General features: G+C 48.5%; 2 protein-coding genes across 2 annotated transcripts; one reads left to right on the plus strand and one right to left on the minus strand.

Moving 5' to 3' along the window:
• The first annotated feature begins 4,088 nt into the window (after window positions 1–4,088).
• LOC123147876 (plastid division protein PDV1) lies at window positions 4,089–6,244 on the plus strand. Its single transcript, XM_044567194.1, has 2 exons — window positions 4,089–4,496; window positions 5,560–6,244. Exons 1-2 carry the CDS (start codon window positions 4,194–4,196, stop codon window positions 6,055–6,057), a joined length of 801 nt encoding a protein of 266 aa, XP_044423129.1. The 5' UTR covers window positions 4,089–4,193; the 3' UTR covers window positions 6,058–6,244.
• A 5,055-nt stretch (window positions 6,245–11,299) lies between these two features.
• Window positions 11,300–14,199, minus strand: LOC123147877 (ubiquitin-conjugating enzyme E2 28). The gene is made up of 4 exons (XM_044567195.1): window positions 13,893–14,199; window positions 12,671–12,798; window positions 11,867–11,971; window positions 11,300–11,675 (listed from the first exon to the last, which is right to left on the minus strand). Exons 1-4 carry the CDS (start codon window positions 13,960–13,962, stop codon window positions 11,532–11,534), a joined length of 447 nt encoding a protein of 148 aa, XP_044423130.1. The 5' UTR covers window positions 13,963–14,199; the 3' UTR covers window positions 11,300–11,531.
• Window positions 14,200–15,460: the final 1,261 nt, after the last annotated feature.

The raw sequence follows: 15,460 nt of genomic DNA on the forward strand, positions 1-15,460 counted from the left end.
TTTGGGGCCTATTGGTGGACACTGGCTCTCCCCGATCGATAGGTGGCGTGCTTGTACTTGGTTCATCTCTGCAGTAGTAACATTTTCGTCGTCGGAGCATGCTTTGTTTGCCTCATGAGTAACACAACCATCCCAATAATGAATTGGAACGTCTGTGGACTGAACTCTCCGGCGAAGAGGGCCACCATTTGCAAGGAATCCGACGCCCACGGCCTCGCTCGGCTATGCTTGCAAGAGACGAAGATCGACGCCTGGTCGCCGGAGATGGTCAGGGAGGTAGGACGCCGCAGACTCGACAACTGCGCTGTGCTGCCAGTGTTGGGCACCCGAGGCAGCGCCGCGATCTTCTGGGACTCCACCAAGATCACAATCGCCACGCAATCAGTTGGGCAATTCTCCATCACTGCCAGAGCGTTCCTCCCCCACGGTGGCCTCTCCTTCTGGATCACCACTATCTACGGCCCAACTAATGACACCATAAAGGACGAATTCCTCGAGGAGTTGAGCAGAAGTAGGCCACCCCTTGGCGAGCCGTGGCTGATCAACGGTGACTTCAACATCATCTACGAGGCAAGGGATAAGAGCAACCATAACATCAATAGAAGGATGATGAGCAAATTCAGAGATGCAATCGACCGGGCTTACTTGAGAGAGATAAAGTGCAAAAACAGGCGCTTCACATGGAGTAATGAGAGGGAAAACCCTACTTTCATTGCCATCGACAAAGTTTTCTGCAACCAAGAATGGGAGGCAATCTTCACCTCCTACACACTTATGGCCACATCCACTTCCTGCTCTGATCACTGCCCCCTATTGCTCACGGATGCCACGATGCCACCGTGTAAAGCAGTCTTCAAATTTGAATCCTTCTGGCAAAAATTCCCGCACTTTCAGCAAACAGTCCAGAGGGCATGGCAAAGGACAGTAAACCACTGCTGCTCTTTCACCAGGATGAAGATCAAGCTAAAACGAACAGCAGCAGATCTAAAGATCTGGGCCAAGAGCATCTTCAGCAACACAAAAATGCAGTTTCACATTGCGTATGAGGTGGTGCTGAGATTAGATGTGGCGCAGGAGAGGCGCCAACTAACACAAAGAGAGTTCTGGCTGAGGAAAACCCTGAAGCTGAAGATAGTTGAACTCGCGGCTCTTGAATGAGTGAGGAAGAGGCAAGCTGCACGGACTACCTGGCTCAAGGCGGGTGATGCAAAGACAGCATTCTTCCAGGCCAAGATCAACTCCTGAAGAAGGAAGAACTACATACACTGCCTATAGTCAGAGAGCAAACAAGCCACGGATCACAAAGAGAAGGCAGAAATGATCCACGACCACTTCACCACCCTAATGGGCAGCAAGGAAAGAAGGACCAAGACGATCAGCAGGGAAAGGATTCAGCTGCCTCGTCTGCAAACTGGGGAAGGCCTCGACAACCCCTTCATAGAAGAAGAGGTCTGGGCGGCAATCTGCGCGTCTCCGGCCGAGAAGGCACCAGGGCCAGACGGCTTCAGCGGGGCCTTCTTTCGAGCATGCCGGCACACGATCAAGGCGGACGTCATGGCAGTCTTCCATGCATTCTATCAGCTCGCCGGAGGTGACTTTGCGGCTCTGAACTGTGCCATGATCATCCTTCTGCCAAAGAAAGATGGCACAACAAAACTGTCGGATTTCCGCCCAATCAGTCTAATCCACTCGGTGGCCAAGCTAATCGCCAAAGTGCTCTCAATCAGGCTAGCGGGTGTGCTTGATCAGCTTATCTCGCCGGCCCAGAGCGCTTTCCAAAAGAAGAAGGGTATTCATGATAGCGTCCTCTATGTCTAGAGCGTGCTGCGGCAGTTTCAAAGGAAGAAATAACCGATGCTCCTGCTAAAGACCGACATCGCTAAGGCATTCGACACGGTATCATGGGAATGCATACTCAAGCTGCTGCAACGCATGAACTTCCTGGCGCACTGGCGGGACTGGATCACACTGCTCCTCTCACCGCGTCCTTCACCTGCCTGCTCAACGGAGACCCGGGCTCTGCGATCCTCCATCAGCGGGGACTGCGGCAGGGGGACCCACTCTCGCTGATCCTCTTCATCCTGGCGATTGATCCCCTCCACCAACTGTTGGAGGCGGCGCAGCAGGACGGCGCCATCGCGCCCCTGCCGACCGGCGTCGCGCGCCTGCGCGTCACATTATACGCGGACGACGCGATCTTCTTTGCAAATCTAGTGCGCCAGGAGATCGACGCCATCATGCAGCTCCTGGCAGGGTTCGGGGAGGCGATGGGACTGCGCGGCAACCCTCAAAAATCGTCGGTGGCAGCCCTAAACTGCGGCAACGTAGACCTCATAGACGTCCTTCAGAACTTCGGCGGCGCTAGAGTATGCTTCCCGATCAGGTATCTAGGTCTTCCGCTCTGCATCTGCAGGCTACGGCTCGTGCACATTCAGTACCTCCTTGATCGCATCCGCGCAAGGTTGGCGGCTTCGAAAGGCCGGCTCCTGCCGATCGCAGGGCGCCGTGTGCTGGTCAGGTGCGTCCTCTCTGCGATACCAGCCTTCGCCATGGCTGTCCTGCAAATCCCAAAGAAATTCTACAAGGACGTCGACAAAGCGTGACGTCGGTTCTTGTGGCACAAGACGAAGAAGTCACCGGCGGTAGATGCAAAGTAAACTGGTGGCTCGTCACGTCCCCGGTCGAGCATGGCGGCCTCGTCATCCCCAACATGGAGCGATTCGCGCGTGCCTTACGCCTCCGCTGGCTCTGGCTGGCGTGGACGGATCCGGCAAGGCCATGGGCACGCCTGGAGCTGCCTTGCGACAAGGATCGAGCACTCTTCGCCTCGGCAACGACGATGACAGTGGGTGGCGGCAACAGAGCCCTCTTCTGGCACTGCTCCTGGCTCGGCGAGCAACCACTACGGCCAGACTACCCCGACCTTTTCCGACGCTCAACCAGGAAGAATCGCATGATGGCGGAGGCGACACGCGATGGCAGATGGATCATGGACCTTAGGCGCGGCAACAACCTGGATATCATCCCCCAGGTCGTGCTGCTGCAGCGTCGCATCAGAGCAGCCAGCTTGGTGTTGCAGCAAGGGGTCGAGGACAAGATCACCTGGAGAGCCGGTGGGCACTACACGGCGAGGTCAGCATACACCTCTCAACTCCCTTCGCGACCAACCTCGGCCATGAAAAGCTTGGTGTGGAAGATCTGGGCACCTGGAAAGATCAAGTTCTATCTCTGGCTACTTCACCACAACCGGCTGTGCTGCAACGATCGCCTGCAACGTAGAGGTTGGGGGAATCCCTATTTCTGCCAGCTTTGTTGCCGCAACCTCGAGTCCTCCTTCCACCTGCTTTGGGAGTGCAACACATCGAGGGAAGTTTGGGTAAAGGCGGCCACCTCGGAGGGCTGTGCGACACTCTCCCCGGCCTCCTGGGGTGCAAGCACCACAACAACCGAAACTGTCGTCGCAATTCTCAACTCCGCGGCGCCAAGGGAAAGAAGAGGTGCCAAGACCATGGTGGCTTTGATCGCCTGGAAAAATCTGGCTTGAAAGAAACAGATGCACATTCAGAGGAAAGACGCCAAGTGCACTCAGTGTAATAGAGGCCTGCCGGAGAGACATTGAGCAATGGAGACTCGCCGGAGCACATGCCATAGCGCCCCCTTTCGGGGATATAACGTGAGGAATAGACCTAGGTTTTTTGCTATAACAGCGGAGGGAGAGAGGGCCCATGCTGCTCCCTCCTACTACGCCTCTGTAATTCGTTTTCCCTTCATTGATCATTTGATCACAAATTTTGTAACTCTCTCTCCTGCTAAGCCAATGAAAAGCCAGTAAGTCTGGATCTTTCGAAAAAGGATCCGTCACCTTTTTTTTCGAATAACGGATTTGCCACATGTTACCTCAATGATCCGAAAGTACAAGTAAAAACTTGCATTACATTTTGGAAATGCATAATTCCTGATGATTCCTCCTTCTCATGACAGCATCATCACCACCACATGACACAAAGCAATTAGGAACGCAAAGAGAAAAAGAAAAAGGAAACCCAAAGAAAAAGGTTATTTTGTCAACAGAAGGGGAGGAGAAGAAAAGCTCCACCCGTCGTGCGCCGGGGTGCCCGCGTGCCTGCCTGCCTTCTTCAGCCCCCCACCCCCCCTCTTCTCTCCAACGGCGACGAGCGAATCGCGTGAATGAGATGAGATGGGACTGGGAGACGCCGGCGACGGAAGCGGAGGCGGAGGCGTTGCAGGAGCGCATCTGGGACCTCCACGACAAGCTCAGCCACGCCATCCTCGCCCTCTCCGCCTGCGCCGGCCTTCCGGCCTGCCGCTGCCGGGGCGCCCCCAACGGCCACGTAATCCTCAAGGGGCAGCGGCCGCCGCAGGGGGGAGGGCACGTCGACCTTGCCGCGGCGGCGGCGGCCATGGCGGACGCGCGGGGCCTGCACGCCATCCGCACCGCGCTCGAGGACCTTGAGGGCCACCTCCACTTCCTTCGCGTGAGTTCCCTCACCTCCTCCTCCTCCTCCTCCTCCTCCTCCTCGTTTTCCTCTAGGTTGAAAAATCCGTGGGTCGTTGATACCGCGTGCGAGAACCACCTCCAGTTGATGATACAGTGGAAGAGGTTGTTGTTATCATGCTTTTGCTTCCTCCCTTGTGCAATTAGACAGTTTGTTCTCTTTGTGGGGCTGATGACTCCACCGTGCTGATCCATAAATCCAGATTCAGATGAACAATTGTTACTGCCATTTTCATTATTATTGTCATGAGCATACATCTTATTCAGGCAAACTAGGTCGGCCTTCTCACTCATTATTGCTGTTCTGTGTTTTGGTCCACAGATGTTCCTTGTTTGAGAGTGCGTCCATGTGGAAAGCAACGATATTAAGCCACATATTTGTGAGCTGGATGCTAGCTTTGTTTGTTTGTCTCTGTTGTGTTTCTTTATCACAAGCCTTTGTATTCTCCGCCAATTTTGTCCTCGTGTGATTTGAGTGCCAGATTCACTCCTGTCGGCATGCGTCTTCACTCGATAGTTCTAACATACACCGGGAGAATCTTATCTGTTGAATTGGGACCTCTCGTTCCCTTGTAGCCGATAATGGTACGAAGACACACGATTGCTACAGGTTGTTAGCCATGTAGCTTACTGTCTTCTGGCTAATGGTAGTTACCCATGTAGCTTCTTCCTGGTCGTCCTCTTGTATAAGGTATCAATAGGAACTCTAAATTGTTAAAATTGTTGCCGTGTCCCTCATTTTATTCCAATGTATGTGATGTACAATTTCTTACCATACATGATCGAGTCTTAGCCGAATGAGTTGGGAACATAAGGCTGCTTTATGCGGGAGCAATTGCAAGTGTCAAGATAAGCTACCTTCTCTCTACATCTGTGAAATTAAGCACTTCTACATGATTTTGTTTGACGGGCCACTTCACCTTGATCATTTATGCCAAACATAAATCTACTGATATTTAATATGATGTAGCTAGATATCTGGTACCAAATATTCCCTGATTGAAAAACAATATGTTGCTTATTTGTGTCACATTGGCTTGCAGGATGTTCAGTCACAACAGCGTGCCGATCGAGATGCCGCGATTGCTAGGGTGCAGCAAAGTCGTATTCTCCTTGCTGCAAGGTTGGCTGAACATAGAGGAAAGGGGCATGGAGTCATTGAGGAAGCCTTGGGTTTTGTGGGTGATGTGCGTGACAAGAGCCATTTTGTCTCGCCCGAAGATGTGTATGGGATGCACAGCCAATCAGGGGAAGATGAGGAGGATCGCAGGGGGCATGGTTCAAACATGGTGGTGCGTGTGGTATCCTGCAGTTTTGCTTTAGCCAAGAACATTTTAAGATTCGAGACGATGGGTAGTGTGCTGGGTAATGCTACTGTGTTTGCAGTAAGTATGCTCACATTCTTGCAGCTTCATCAATTGGCCTCTGGTAAACAAATGCCAGCGGTCCAGTATAGGAGAACCGACAATGTTTCTCTCTCTGGAGGGTCAAGAAAAGACACTAAAGGAAAGCATCTGGAAGTGTTATTAGCTAGAGGTTGAGCAATCATCAGATACAGGAAGCTTTGTTCTCCTTTGAGTTTTGGTCGGTTTTGTTAGGTCACTAGGCACTAGCCATTGCATTCTTTTGGATGGGCTGGTCTACAGTCTACCTTCATCGTTAGAAGCTGTACCACACAGGATGTAAATGGTTTGAGATTAGCAATAGATGCACTGGAAGAATCTGCAAGTCGGTTCCCTTTCCTTCAACTAACCACAACAATTGTATGGTACTAGGGCAACATATCTCGTTCTGGGGCTGTGACATTTGAATCTGTTTGTTTGGTTATTACTCTACTACATCTATGGTGATGAACTTGGAGAGGATCCGCAAGCCAATGTTCCCTCACCAGTCACCAGCAGCTGGGGATGCAAATCAGACTGGACATTGCGATGCTATGCTTCATTTGTTTGCCTCTTCGACTAGTGTCAATGTCATGGCCCAGAGGTTCTTTGCTTGATTGATAACTTCACCCCGTGATTTGTATATAACTGAGCCAAAGTACAAGCACGCAAAAGTACAATGAGGTGCATGTGTCATAGCCTTCAAACAGTTGAGTTGTGAATTGCTCTTTCTTGTGCCTTGTTCTTCACACCTGTTAGGCACCGCTTTTTCTTTGCGTATGTTCCCCTTCTTTCGGAGATGCGAGTTAGGTTGTTGTTGTTCTCTATTGCTGCTTGCAATGGCTTTACTTGTTACCAGATCGGGCATTCTCGTGTAAAGTTTGAAGGACAGCACTACAAATCTGACGTCAGATTTTTTTACCATGGCAAATTGAACGTCTTTTATGGCAATTTGTTTTTGCCAAGGATGTTCAAGTTTAGTTGGCAAGCATGTCAAATCCAGCTCATTTCGATTTTCCATGCTTAAAAATATGGTGTCAGATTTTTAGCATTACGGAAGTTTGAGTCAGTTTACAGTGAAATCTTTGGCGAAACACAAGAAGATCTGGATGCTCCTTTCATCCTCTGAAGTGGTACTGGCTATGGTTTTGGCATCTTTGTTTCATTTCAATTTTCAAGTGACATGACAGGTCCTCTAGCGGAATCCACAGCTGGTGGCTTTGGTTCCTCATCTTTTGTGAGATCAATCATGAGGAAGATGTACTAGATCAGTAGTGCTATCATCCAGATGAGGGGCACTAAACCTGCCTTTTGGGAAAGGGAAGACGCTAATCCGGTTGTGCTAATCCTGCTGCCGTTTGATGCTGGAGTCGGCAGGCATCATCTTGCAACGGTGGATCCAGCAAGCACTCCCTGTCCTACTCCCCTGCCGACCATGGCCCAGCACCTCGTGACCATCTCTCAACGGTGCCCGTCCCTTGAAAGTTGTTGATCCTTGTGGCTGTCAGACAACTCATGGAGGCTGTAAAAGAGTAGGCAGACCGGTGTTCTAATCACGCCATCTTAACGCAAATCTCATTGCTGCTTGGGGGCTGTGCACAAAAAGCAGCGCTCCTTCATTCTCTCTCTCTCTCTCTGATCTTTACCTTTTCCTTTCGTCGCCTTCTTTCTTTTATCTCTCTAGAATTTGCTCGATGAGGTAATCTGCCCTTACCCTTTTTAGGGAAGCCATGCAAATTGGCCCGGAATGAAAATGATATCGAGTGACCCCCGCATATAATTTTGTTTCTGCAGTTGTATACATGTACATACTCTTCAGGTTTACTCGTTTTTGCACTGAAGTTATACTAAAACAGCGACAACAAATATGGATCAGAGAGAGTAGTCGATCCACCAACCGCCATGGCATTCATCATGTCTAAGGGTTCGTTTTTCCTCACAGATCAGGTAAGCACTAGCGAGGACATCTTTCACATAAATAAAGCAATAAATAAACTACAGAAAAATATAGTGCGTTTGATGCGGGCATGCGAGCCATCGCGTGCCGAAGCGAACATGTGAGCTGCGAGCTGCCGCGTTAGACTTTCGGCCAACAAAACTAGATCCGTACAAACAGATTAGGGCAACTTGAAGACGCATCATCAAATGGACAACATCAAATATATACGGACATGTCAGGACATGTTCGCAGATAGCGGGTGGAGCGCAAGGCATCCAATCGAAATAATCAAACGGACACCGAATTTTCATTGATTTCGAAATAATTTTTAGGTAACAAGAGAACCCTAACAAAAAACAATAAAAACCCTACTCTACTCCTCCCGTTAGAGGTGAGGTCGACAGTCCGTGCGGGATGAACCGGCCTCTTATCATTGGCAGTCAGCACGAACGAGGGGGAGCTAACGATAAATGTCTCTTTGGCATTGTCGCGGTGGTACTCGGACGCATCGCCGTCCTCCACCTCTGGCCCATCGAAGAGCCGGTTGCGCTCTTTCTCATTGATGTGGAGCTGCCAATGCAAGCACCGCCCAATTCACGTCGACAAAGCCTCGGATCCACCAGAGCCATTGCCGCGATAGCAGCGTCAGGTGGCCCCTCCGCCTCCAGCTGCTCCTCTGCAATCGATGCTCCTCCAGGAGCGACATATTATACTGCTGCTCTGCATGTAGCAGTCTGAACACGGACATTGAATGCTAATCCACCGGCGCCTGCTACTCCTCTGTTAGCACCATTTGTATGCTCCACCTGCAACAAGATGAACCCGGTCACTGGCGGCTCCTCCACCGGCACGAGCGCCTTCCATCGCGACTTCGGTCATGACCATGGGATCATCATTCTCCTCCTCCTCCTCTGAGCTCACTCCGTAGAACATGGAGGTTGGCCCACCATAATGCGGGCCAGCCGTGAGGTAGATCTCTACGATGATTTCCATGTGGCACCCTGGCGAGAGCTGCCCCCACCACGAATGAGCGTTTTCCAGCCATTGCTACCACTGGCGGACGAGGATGCGAAGGGGCTTGGACAAGGTGAGAAGGGGTGGTTTGGCGGCAACTCGGGCGGTGGGTGAAGGGCTCCGAGGGGTAGGGTATTGGGGCATGGCCGGCCGGCTTAAATAGCTAGGCAGAGCGACAGGTTGGATGGAGAGCTCCGGAGTAGGCTTCCCGAGTTCCACGCCGGCCACGTTCGCTCTGAATGCATAGAGGGTTCTCGAGACGGGGAGAGGGGTTTTGGATGGGTCCGTGCTGTCAGAGTTGGATGTCCGGACTCACTAAATCTCCCTCCAGGATTGATGGTGGTTTGCAAGATTTTGGACATCATGGGTCCGTGTTGTCAGAGTTCAACATGCTGAATGTCTGGACTCCTAAATCTCCCCCAAGGCTGATGCTGGTTTATAAGATTTCGACCATCTAAACCGATATAAACATTTTATTTAACTATCACTGGATGGGTAAAAGTGTCCGGACGAGAAGCCATTGGATGGGTAAGTGTTCGGGCTGGAAAGTCCAAACATTTGTGGTTGATTTGATGATCGGACTTGCTCTTGTCTTTGGCCCAAGCAGTCCAGGCATTTGCGGTCGATTTGATGAATTAGAGCAGCCCTTAACAAACGGTCCAAACATTTGTGGTCAATTCGGTAATCCATATTAGAGTTGCCCTTAACCGGACCATAAATATCATGATAAGTACCCAAAGATTCATATTGAACTTCAATCAAAGCTTCTCTTGACCCAATGACACGTTGATCGAGGTTCCACCGTAGCCATAAGGGACTATTAAACTGATTAGTTTTTTTTTGTCTATAAGCTCCCGGTGCATCATAAGAACTAGAAAAATAGGGTTCTAGTTGAATAGAGTGGGCATTCAGTGTTTCCATTCAGATCAAACATCGAAACATCAGTTCTGTTTAGATACTCTAACTTAGCTAGCTAGAGGTTAGAGTTAGTTTCCAACTCATGACTAACCAACTCTAGCCAAACAGGTGTTTGGATGACAATATTAGATTGACAATAAATGCATTAAAAAAACTAGGTCCAATTAGTATCTCTTGGGTGGGATAGTTTCTTGGATAGTTTTTTGGGTGGGTTAGATGCAACTAGCTTAAAATAAGGACGCTGATAACTGCCACACGTGTGGCATATACGAAGTGCACTCACACACCGTGTGTGGTGTGAGTAGGAGGCAGCCCACACGGGCTGTGTGTGGGCGGACATTAGAATTGCTCATACGTGTGGGCGCGGCTACTTCGTGCCACACGTCCAACAAAATACTACTCATCTCCACCCCGTGCGTGTGGCACGAAACAAAAATGCCCACACGTCCTGACACAGCTACGTTTGGTACCCCGCGGGATGACGATTTAGTTGCCATCCTGGTTGGCAGATGTAGTTATTTGGGATGGCAAGTGTAGTTGTAAAAGCATGGCAACTCTATCTGTTTTGGTTAACTATAGTTGACATGTCTAATTTATGGTAGTTGTCGCGTGTAATCAAACCGTAGTTGCCGTGTGTGATTAATTACTTGCCACATATGGTCAAAACAGTAGTTACCATGTGTGTTTACCTAGTTGTCACGTGTGGTCCAACCATAGTTGCCATGTATTGTTAATCACAGTGTCCATGTATGTTTATCTGGTTGCCACGTACGCGCAACTGCAGTTGCCGTGTAGCAAAGAATCACAGTTGCCATGTGTGTGTACCGAGTTGCCACGTTCACGTAACTGCAGTTGCCGTGTAGCAAAGAATCACAGTTGCTATGTGTGTGTACCGAGTTGCCACGTTCGCGTAACTGCAGTTGCCGTGTAGTAAAGAATCACAGTTGCCATGTGTGTGTACCGAGTTGCCACGTTCGCGTAAGTGCAGTTGCCATCCACAAGGTAGAAGTGTCGTGTGGGCGAAAAACAGTTCGCCCACACGCGCATGACCTAGGTGGTGGCTGTGTGGGCGAAAAGCAGTTCGCCCACACAACGCAGCTGGCAAACAGCGTGGTGCGGGCGTGTGGGCAAAATCTCCAACGCCCACACACCAGCCCCGTCCTACGTGGCACACCAAATCCACCTTTTCATGTCAAGATTCGTGCAAAAGACAGTGAACGGCGATCCGGACGTGTGGGCGAGTTGGGTAACGCCCACATGTGTGGGCGTTAGTGTTTTCGTAAAATAAGCCTAATGTTTGGATACTTTAGGGCTATTTGAGCCCAAACTAGCTGAAACTAACTCTAACCCATAGATCCAAACAGGGCCATCATAGCAAAAAACCAACAAAGTGATGTCAGGCAATTTTACGTATGTTTTAGATTTTTACATCTAACAATAAGTCATTTTAAGCTTCATCAGCAACAAATGCAAGAGTAGCATTCACAACATCCAGTAAATAAGGGGGAAAAGACGAGGACACCAATCAGGTCAAGCAACGGAACAACTTTAGTTTCAGTTCCCATCTCTATTAATTTGTTGGATGGGTGCACCCATAGACCCATAGAGGCCTTCTGCCATCACTTCACAATATGACACTTGAATTCAGTCAGGTAGGTGGACAGTACAATCCCATATAGCAGCAGCAGAACAGGAACAAAGATACATTAGGTGTAACAAGCGAAGATGGCTCCAACATCATCCTCCACCTAGGCTCACAAGGTCAGCCCATTGCATACTTCTGGGTCCAGCTCCTCGCTGTGGACTCATACTTCGCACGATCACTCTTGTACATGTGTGCAATCTCCGGAACCAACGGGTCGTCGGGGTTCGGGTCTGTTAGTAGAGAGCAGATTGAAAGGAGCACCTGGAAATAGGGGCTTGTCAGGTAAACGTGCAACTGGAGAACAAATGCTGCAAGGTGGGCGTTTAACTTTGACATGCTTTGTCTAAGCTATAAGAATTAAAACTGCTGGAGCTCCAGCTCAATGACAGGTATCGCTCTTGGTTGGCATGACCAGGTTTGTTACAAAACCATGAAAAGAAGAATCACGTCACCTTTGAAACTGTCAATGCAGGGCTCCATTGTTCCTTCAAGATATCAAGGCAGATGCTCCCATTGCTGTTGATATTTGGGTGGAAAACCTTTGTTTTAAATGCAACCTGCAAAATTATTTCCATAAGAATTTAGCTAGATGGCTTTGGAGCTCAAGATAAGTATTCCAGATTTACATGAATTGTTAAAAGAAATTTGGCAAGCTTAATACTCCAGTTAGACCATTGCTACTGCACAAATACTTTATCCTGACAAAGAACATTAACATGGAACAGAAAAACAACATAAGTGACAAGCAGGAGAGGTATTCATGGTTATGTAACATGCATCTGAATTCCCATTCTAGAGCAGTTATGTCCTAGCTGGCAGCTTCTCTAATGATCTCAATAAATAAATTAGATCATCACCATTATGGAATAATCATCCACAGTACAAGCCAAGGCCTTGAATTGTGACAAGACTAATTAAGCATGCATTGACAAAAATTTGGCAAGCTTAATACTCCAGTTAGTACTATGTTTTGGTATACAGGTCCAGTAAGATGCAAACAGAAAAGGGAGGTGCTAAAAGATGAACCATTCATCTGTCTCTGGCCTAAGCAACTTTACATTTTACCAGGCTGACAGACTAATTAAGCATGCATTGGCAAATATGAGGGGAATTTCTGCACGACGCTGGCAAGGAAGTTTCTTATATCAGGGCTTTGGGAAAGCTCAGAGAGGTACAGAATTGAGAAGGCACTCTTGTATCCTCCTAGGAATGATTTCAGAACATTGCATGCACTGGAAGTGATATTGACTACATACCTTCGGTGGTTTGAATGGGTAGTCTGGGGGGAAGTGAATAGTAACCAAAAATACACCACCAGCATATGGGCTTTCCGATGGGCCCATGATCGTTGCTTGCCAGTGGAACATATCTTCTGCCACAGGGCCTGTTCAGTGAAACCATATGTTTTAGTCACTCATTGGAGCCTCAATTTGAATTGCCATAATGTGATACTTCAAAAAAAAGCATGGTAACAACACATTATTACTAGCAATAGCAGACTACCACAGAAGTACTTCCCAGGTTAGAATGTTTTAAGAATATTCAGGGGTACCCCACGCATTCACGCAAGAACTATTTACTACAGATAGCCCCAATGTTTATGTTTTCATTCCATCAAGATGTAATGATGTAATGATTGACTACTTGTGCAAGATGGTAACTACTATGTTAAACCAGAAGTCCAGATGCTGTAAGAATGAGTAACTGTCGATCATATCAGGAAGTCCTCATCATTTTTAGTGTCTATGCAGCTAGAAGAAATTTTGCCAACAAATCGGTAGCCAAGTATGATACTTCGATAACAGTACGGTAACAACACATTATCTTAGCAAACTACCACGGAAGTACTTCCAAGGTTAAGACGTTCAGGAATGCTTGACTACAACCATGCGTATTCATGGGTGCCCCACAGGCTAACATGTTATGGAATGCTGGACTAAAACTTTTCATATTAATGGGTACCCCACGCATCCACGTCCAAGCATATGTAAAAATGTAATTACTGATTACGTGTTCAAAAGGGGGAAGTACTATGTTAAACCGGGAGCACAGATACGAAAGAAATGAAGGCGAGCATGACTATTTGCAGTAGGTGTTTGGTCCATTGCCACAGTTTTTCTTGCAGGAACAGTACAACTACCATTTTATGTGTGCCAGTAGGCTAACTGTATCGGCTCAGGATGACCAGCGACCAGTTGGTCCACAACGGTTTGCCCTCCCTTTGAGATCCTTACTGGTTACCGCAATTTCTCCCGGCTATACACAGAAATTTCCAAAAGCGCTCGATTCCCCGGGACTACAGTTCTAGCAAATAAGTAGATCCTCTCAATTAATCGACATACATATATCTAGCAACGAGGCCACGGAAACGACAAATCATCACACATGCATCTGTCACCGAGGGATCTTCCATGAAAGTGGCAGTAAATAGGTAGAGCTAGCTGGCAATAAATAAGTAGATCTGGCGGCGAAAATTACCGGCGCTGCAGGAGGTGGGGGGATCCCTCTGCAGGTCCTTGAGCTCCTTGAGGATCCGCTTGGACGCCATGGGGACGGAGACGGGGCCGGGGCCGGCCGGCTAATCAGGCAGCGGAGCTGGCTCCGATTCCAATCGAAATCGAGAGGAGGGAGGAAGTGGGGCGGAGTGGGGAATAGATCGACGGGGAGCGCGTATAAGTAGTCGGGGAGGGGTGGCGTGCGTAGAGGGGAGGAGATTGGGTTGGGTTGGGGCGGAGGATGGTCACGGCACGCAGGGCGGTCTCCGGAAGCTTCCGGCCTGGGTGGAGCACGCGGTATTGCGTACTGGCGGCCAGGCCGCACTGCTGGCTACGGTGGCCGGGTGCGCGGTCGGTCGCGTTAGACGGACGCGGGGAGGGTGCGGGGAAACGGGTCGGCGACGCGTTTGGTTCTCCTTCTTTTCTCTTGCTTTTCCCCTGGGACCGGCCTCTTTTTTTCTTGCTCTAGCAATGGGTAGGCTATGGGTGGAAACAACTCTCTTCTGCCCAACGTTGCCACAGGCCAACAAATGAACTTGTAAATAATGCTTATTTTTCTCCTCACAAATGAGCACATTGCATGCGATGTTCAACCAAAACACAAATACAAGCATCTTCTTCTCTATATTCTTAGAAACACCACACAACCCTCTAGCCGCTCTTTCTCGTTGAACATGTCGTCCATCACCTTCTCTCGTCATTCACCTCTAAATCTATTGCCCATTGAATCTGCATGTAGCTTCCATGTCATTGTTGAATGCCCTGTCACGTCACTTTCTTTCCGATCTATTCCTAATCCGAGGAACCTAAATCTAGTTGATTGCTCGTGTGTTGCCATGGAATCATAAGCTTATCTATTGAAACATATATCAAAATATCATTATATGTAGTGTGCACATCACATGCTTATGACTATGTTGTGACAAATAGCTCTTGTCTATCTCTCGCTTTCCTCTAAACTAGTGGTTGGGGCGCCACCTGGTGACGCCTCTTGAGACGGGATTGTGCGCGTTAATCAAGTTACCATATTTGTTAATGTAACTATGACAATAGGCTTAGTTTAGGCAAAAAGACAGACAACCTAAATGATACATCAATAATTAAAGTACATGTAAACTTTCAATTGGCAAACATAGTAAATCTAATTTTAGCGTGGGAAACCTAGAAAGACAGTATGAGCACATTGACATATATCAGAAATAAACTCACAACGGATATCCGTCTCGCATCTTAATACCAGTGTTACAAAATCATATGTTCATATGAGGAGAAGCAAACTTAAGGATTTGTCACTACTTGATTGTGGATACTATATTCATCTACAAACAGGTAACATGCAACAGCTGACCATTGGACTGAGAAAGAGTAGTTTCAGTGTGATTAACCATGCTCGATCATGTTCATTGCTGGACATAAATGATACAACATGTACATGTGATCTTCAGGTTGCTTCGATGTGCAAGACAAAAGGAACTGGCCATCTTCTAAAGAGATGTTTAGTTAGTGTGGCACCATTCAGTCCTGGATCAAGATGGAGCAGCAAGCAAGTAC

The sequence above is a fragment of the Triticum aestivum genome, chromosome 7A (assembly GCF_018294505.1).
Source record: "Triticum aestivum cultivar Chinese Spring chromosome 7A, IWGSC CS RefSeq v2.1, whole genome shotgun sequence".
NCBI lineage: Eukaryota > Viridiplantae > Streptophyta > Magnoliopsida > Poales > Poaceae > Triticum > Triticum aestivum.

Excerpts from the sequence above, each read along its gene's own strand:
- LOC123147876 (XM_044567194.1), top strand. The coding sequence starts at position 4,194 with ATGAGATGGGACTGGGAGACGCCGGCGACGGAAGCGGAGGCGGAGGCG. Across the intron at positions 4,497-5,559 it reads GCCACCTCCACTTCCTTCGC|GATGTTCAGTCACAACAGCG; the intron begins GTGAGTTCCCTC and ends ATTGGCTTGCAG.
- LOC123147877 (XM_044567195.1), bottom strand. The coding sequence starts at position 13,962 with ATGGCGTCCAAGCGGATCCTCAAGGAGCTCAAGGACCTGCAGAGGGAT. Across the intron at positions 12,799-13,892 it reads CCCCACCTCCTGCAGCGCCG|GCCCTGTGGCAGAAGATATG; the intron begins GTAATTTTCGCC and ends TTCACTGAACAG. Across the intron at positions 11,676-11,866 it reads CTGCATTGACAGTTTCAAAG|GTGCTCCTTTCAATCTGCTC; the intron begins GTGACGTGATTC and ends CCCTATTTCCAG.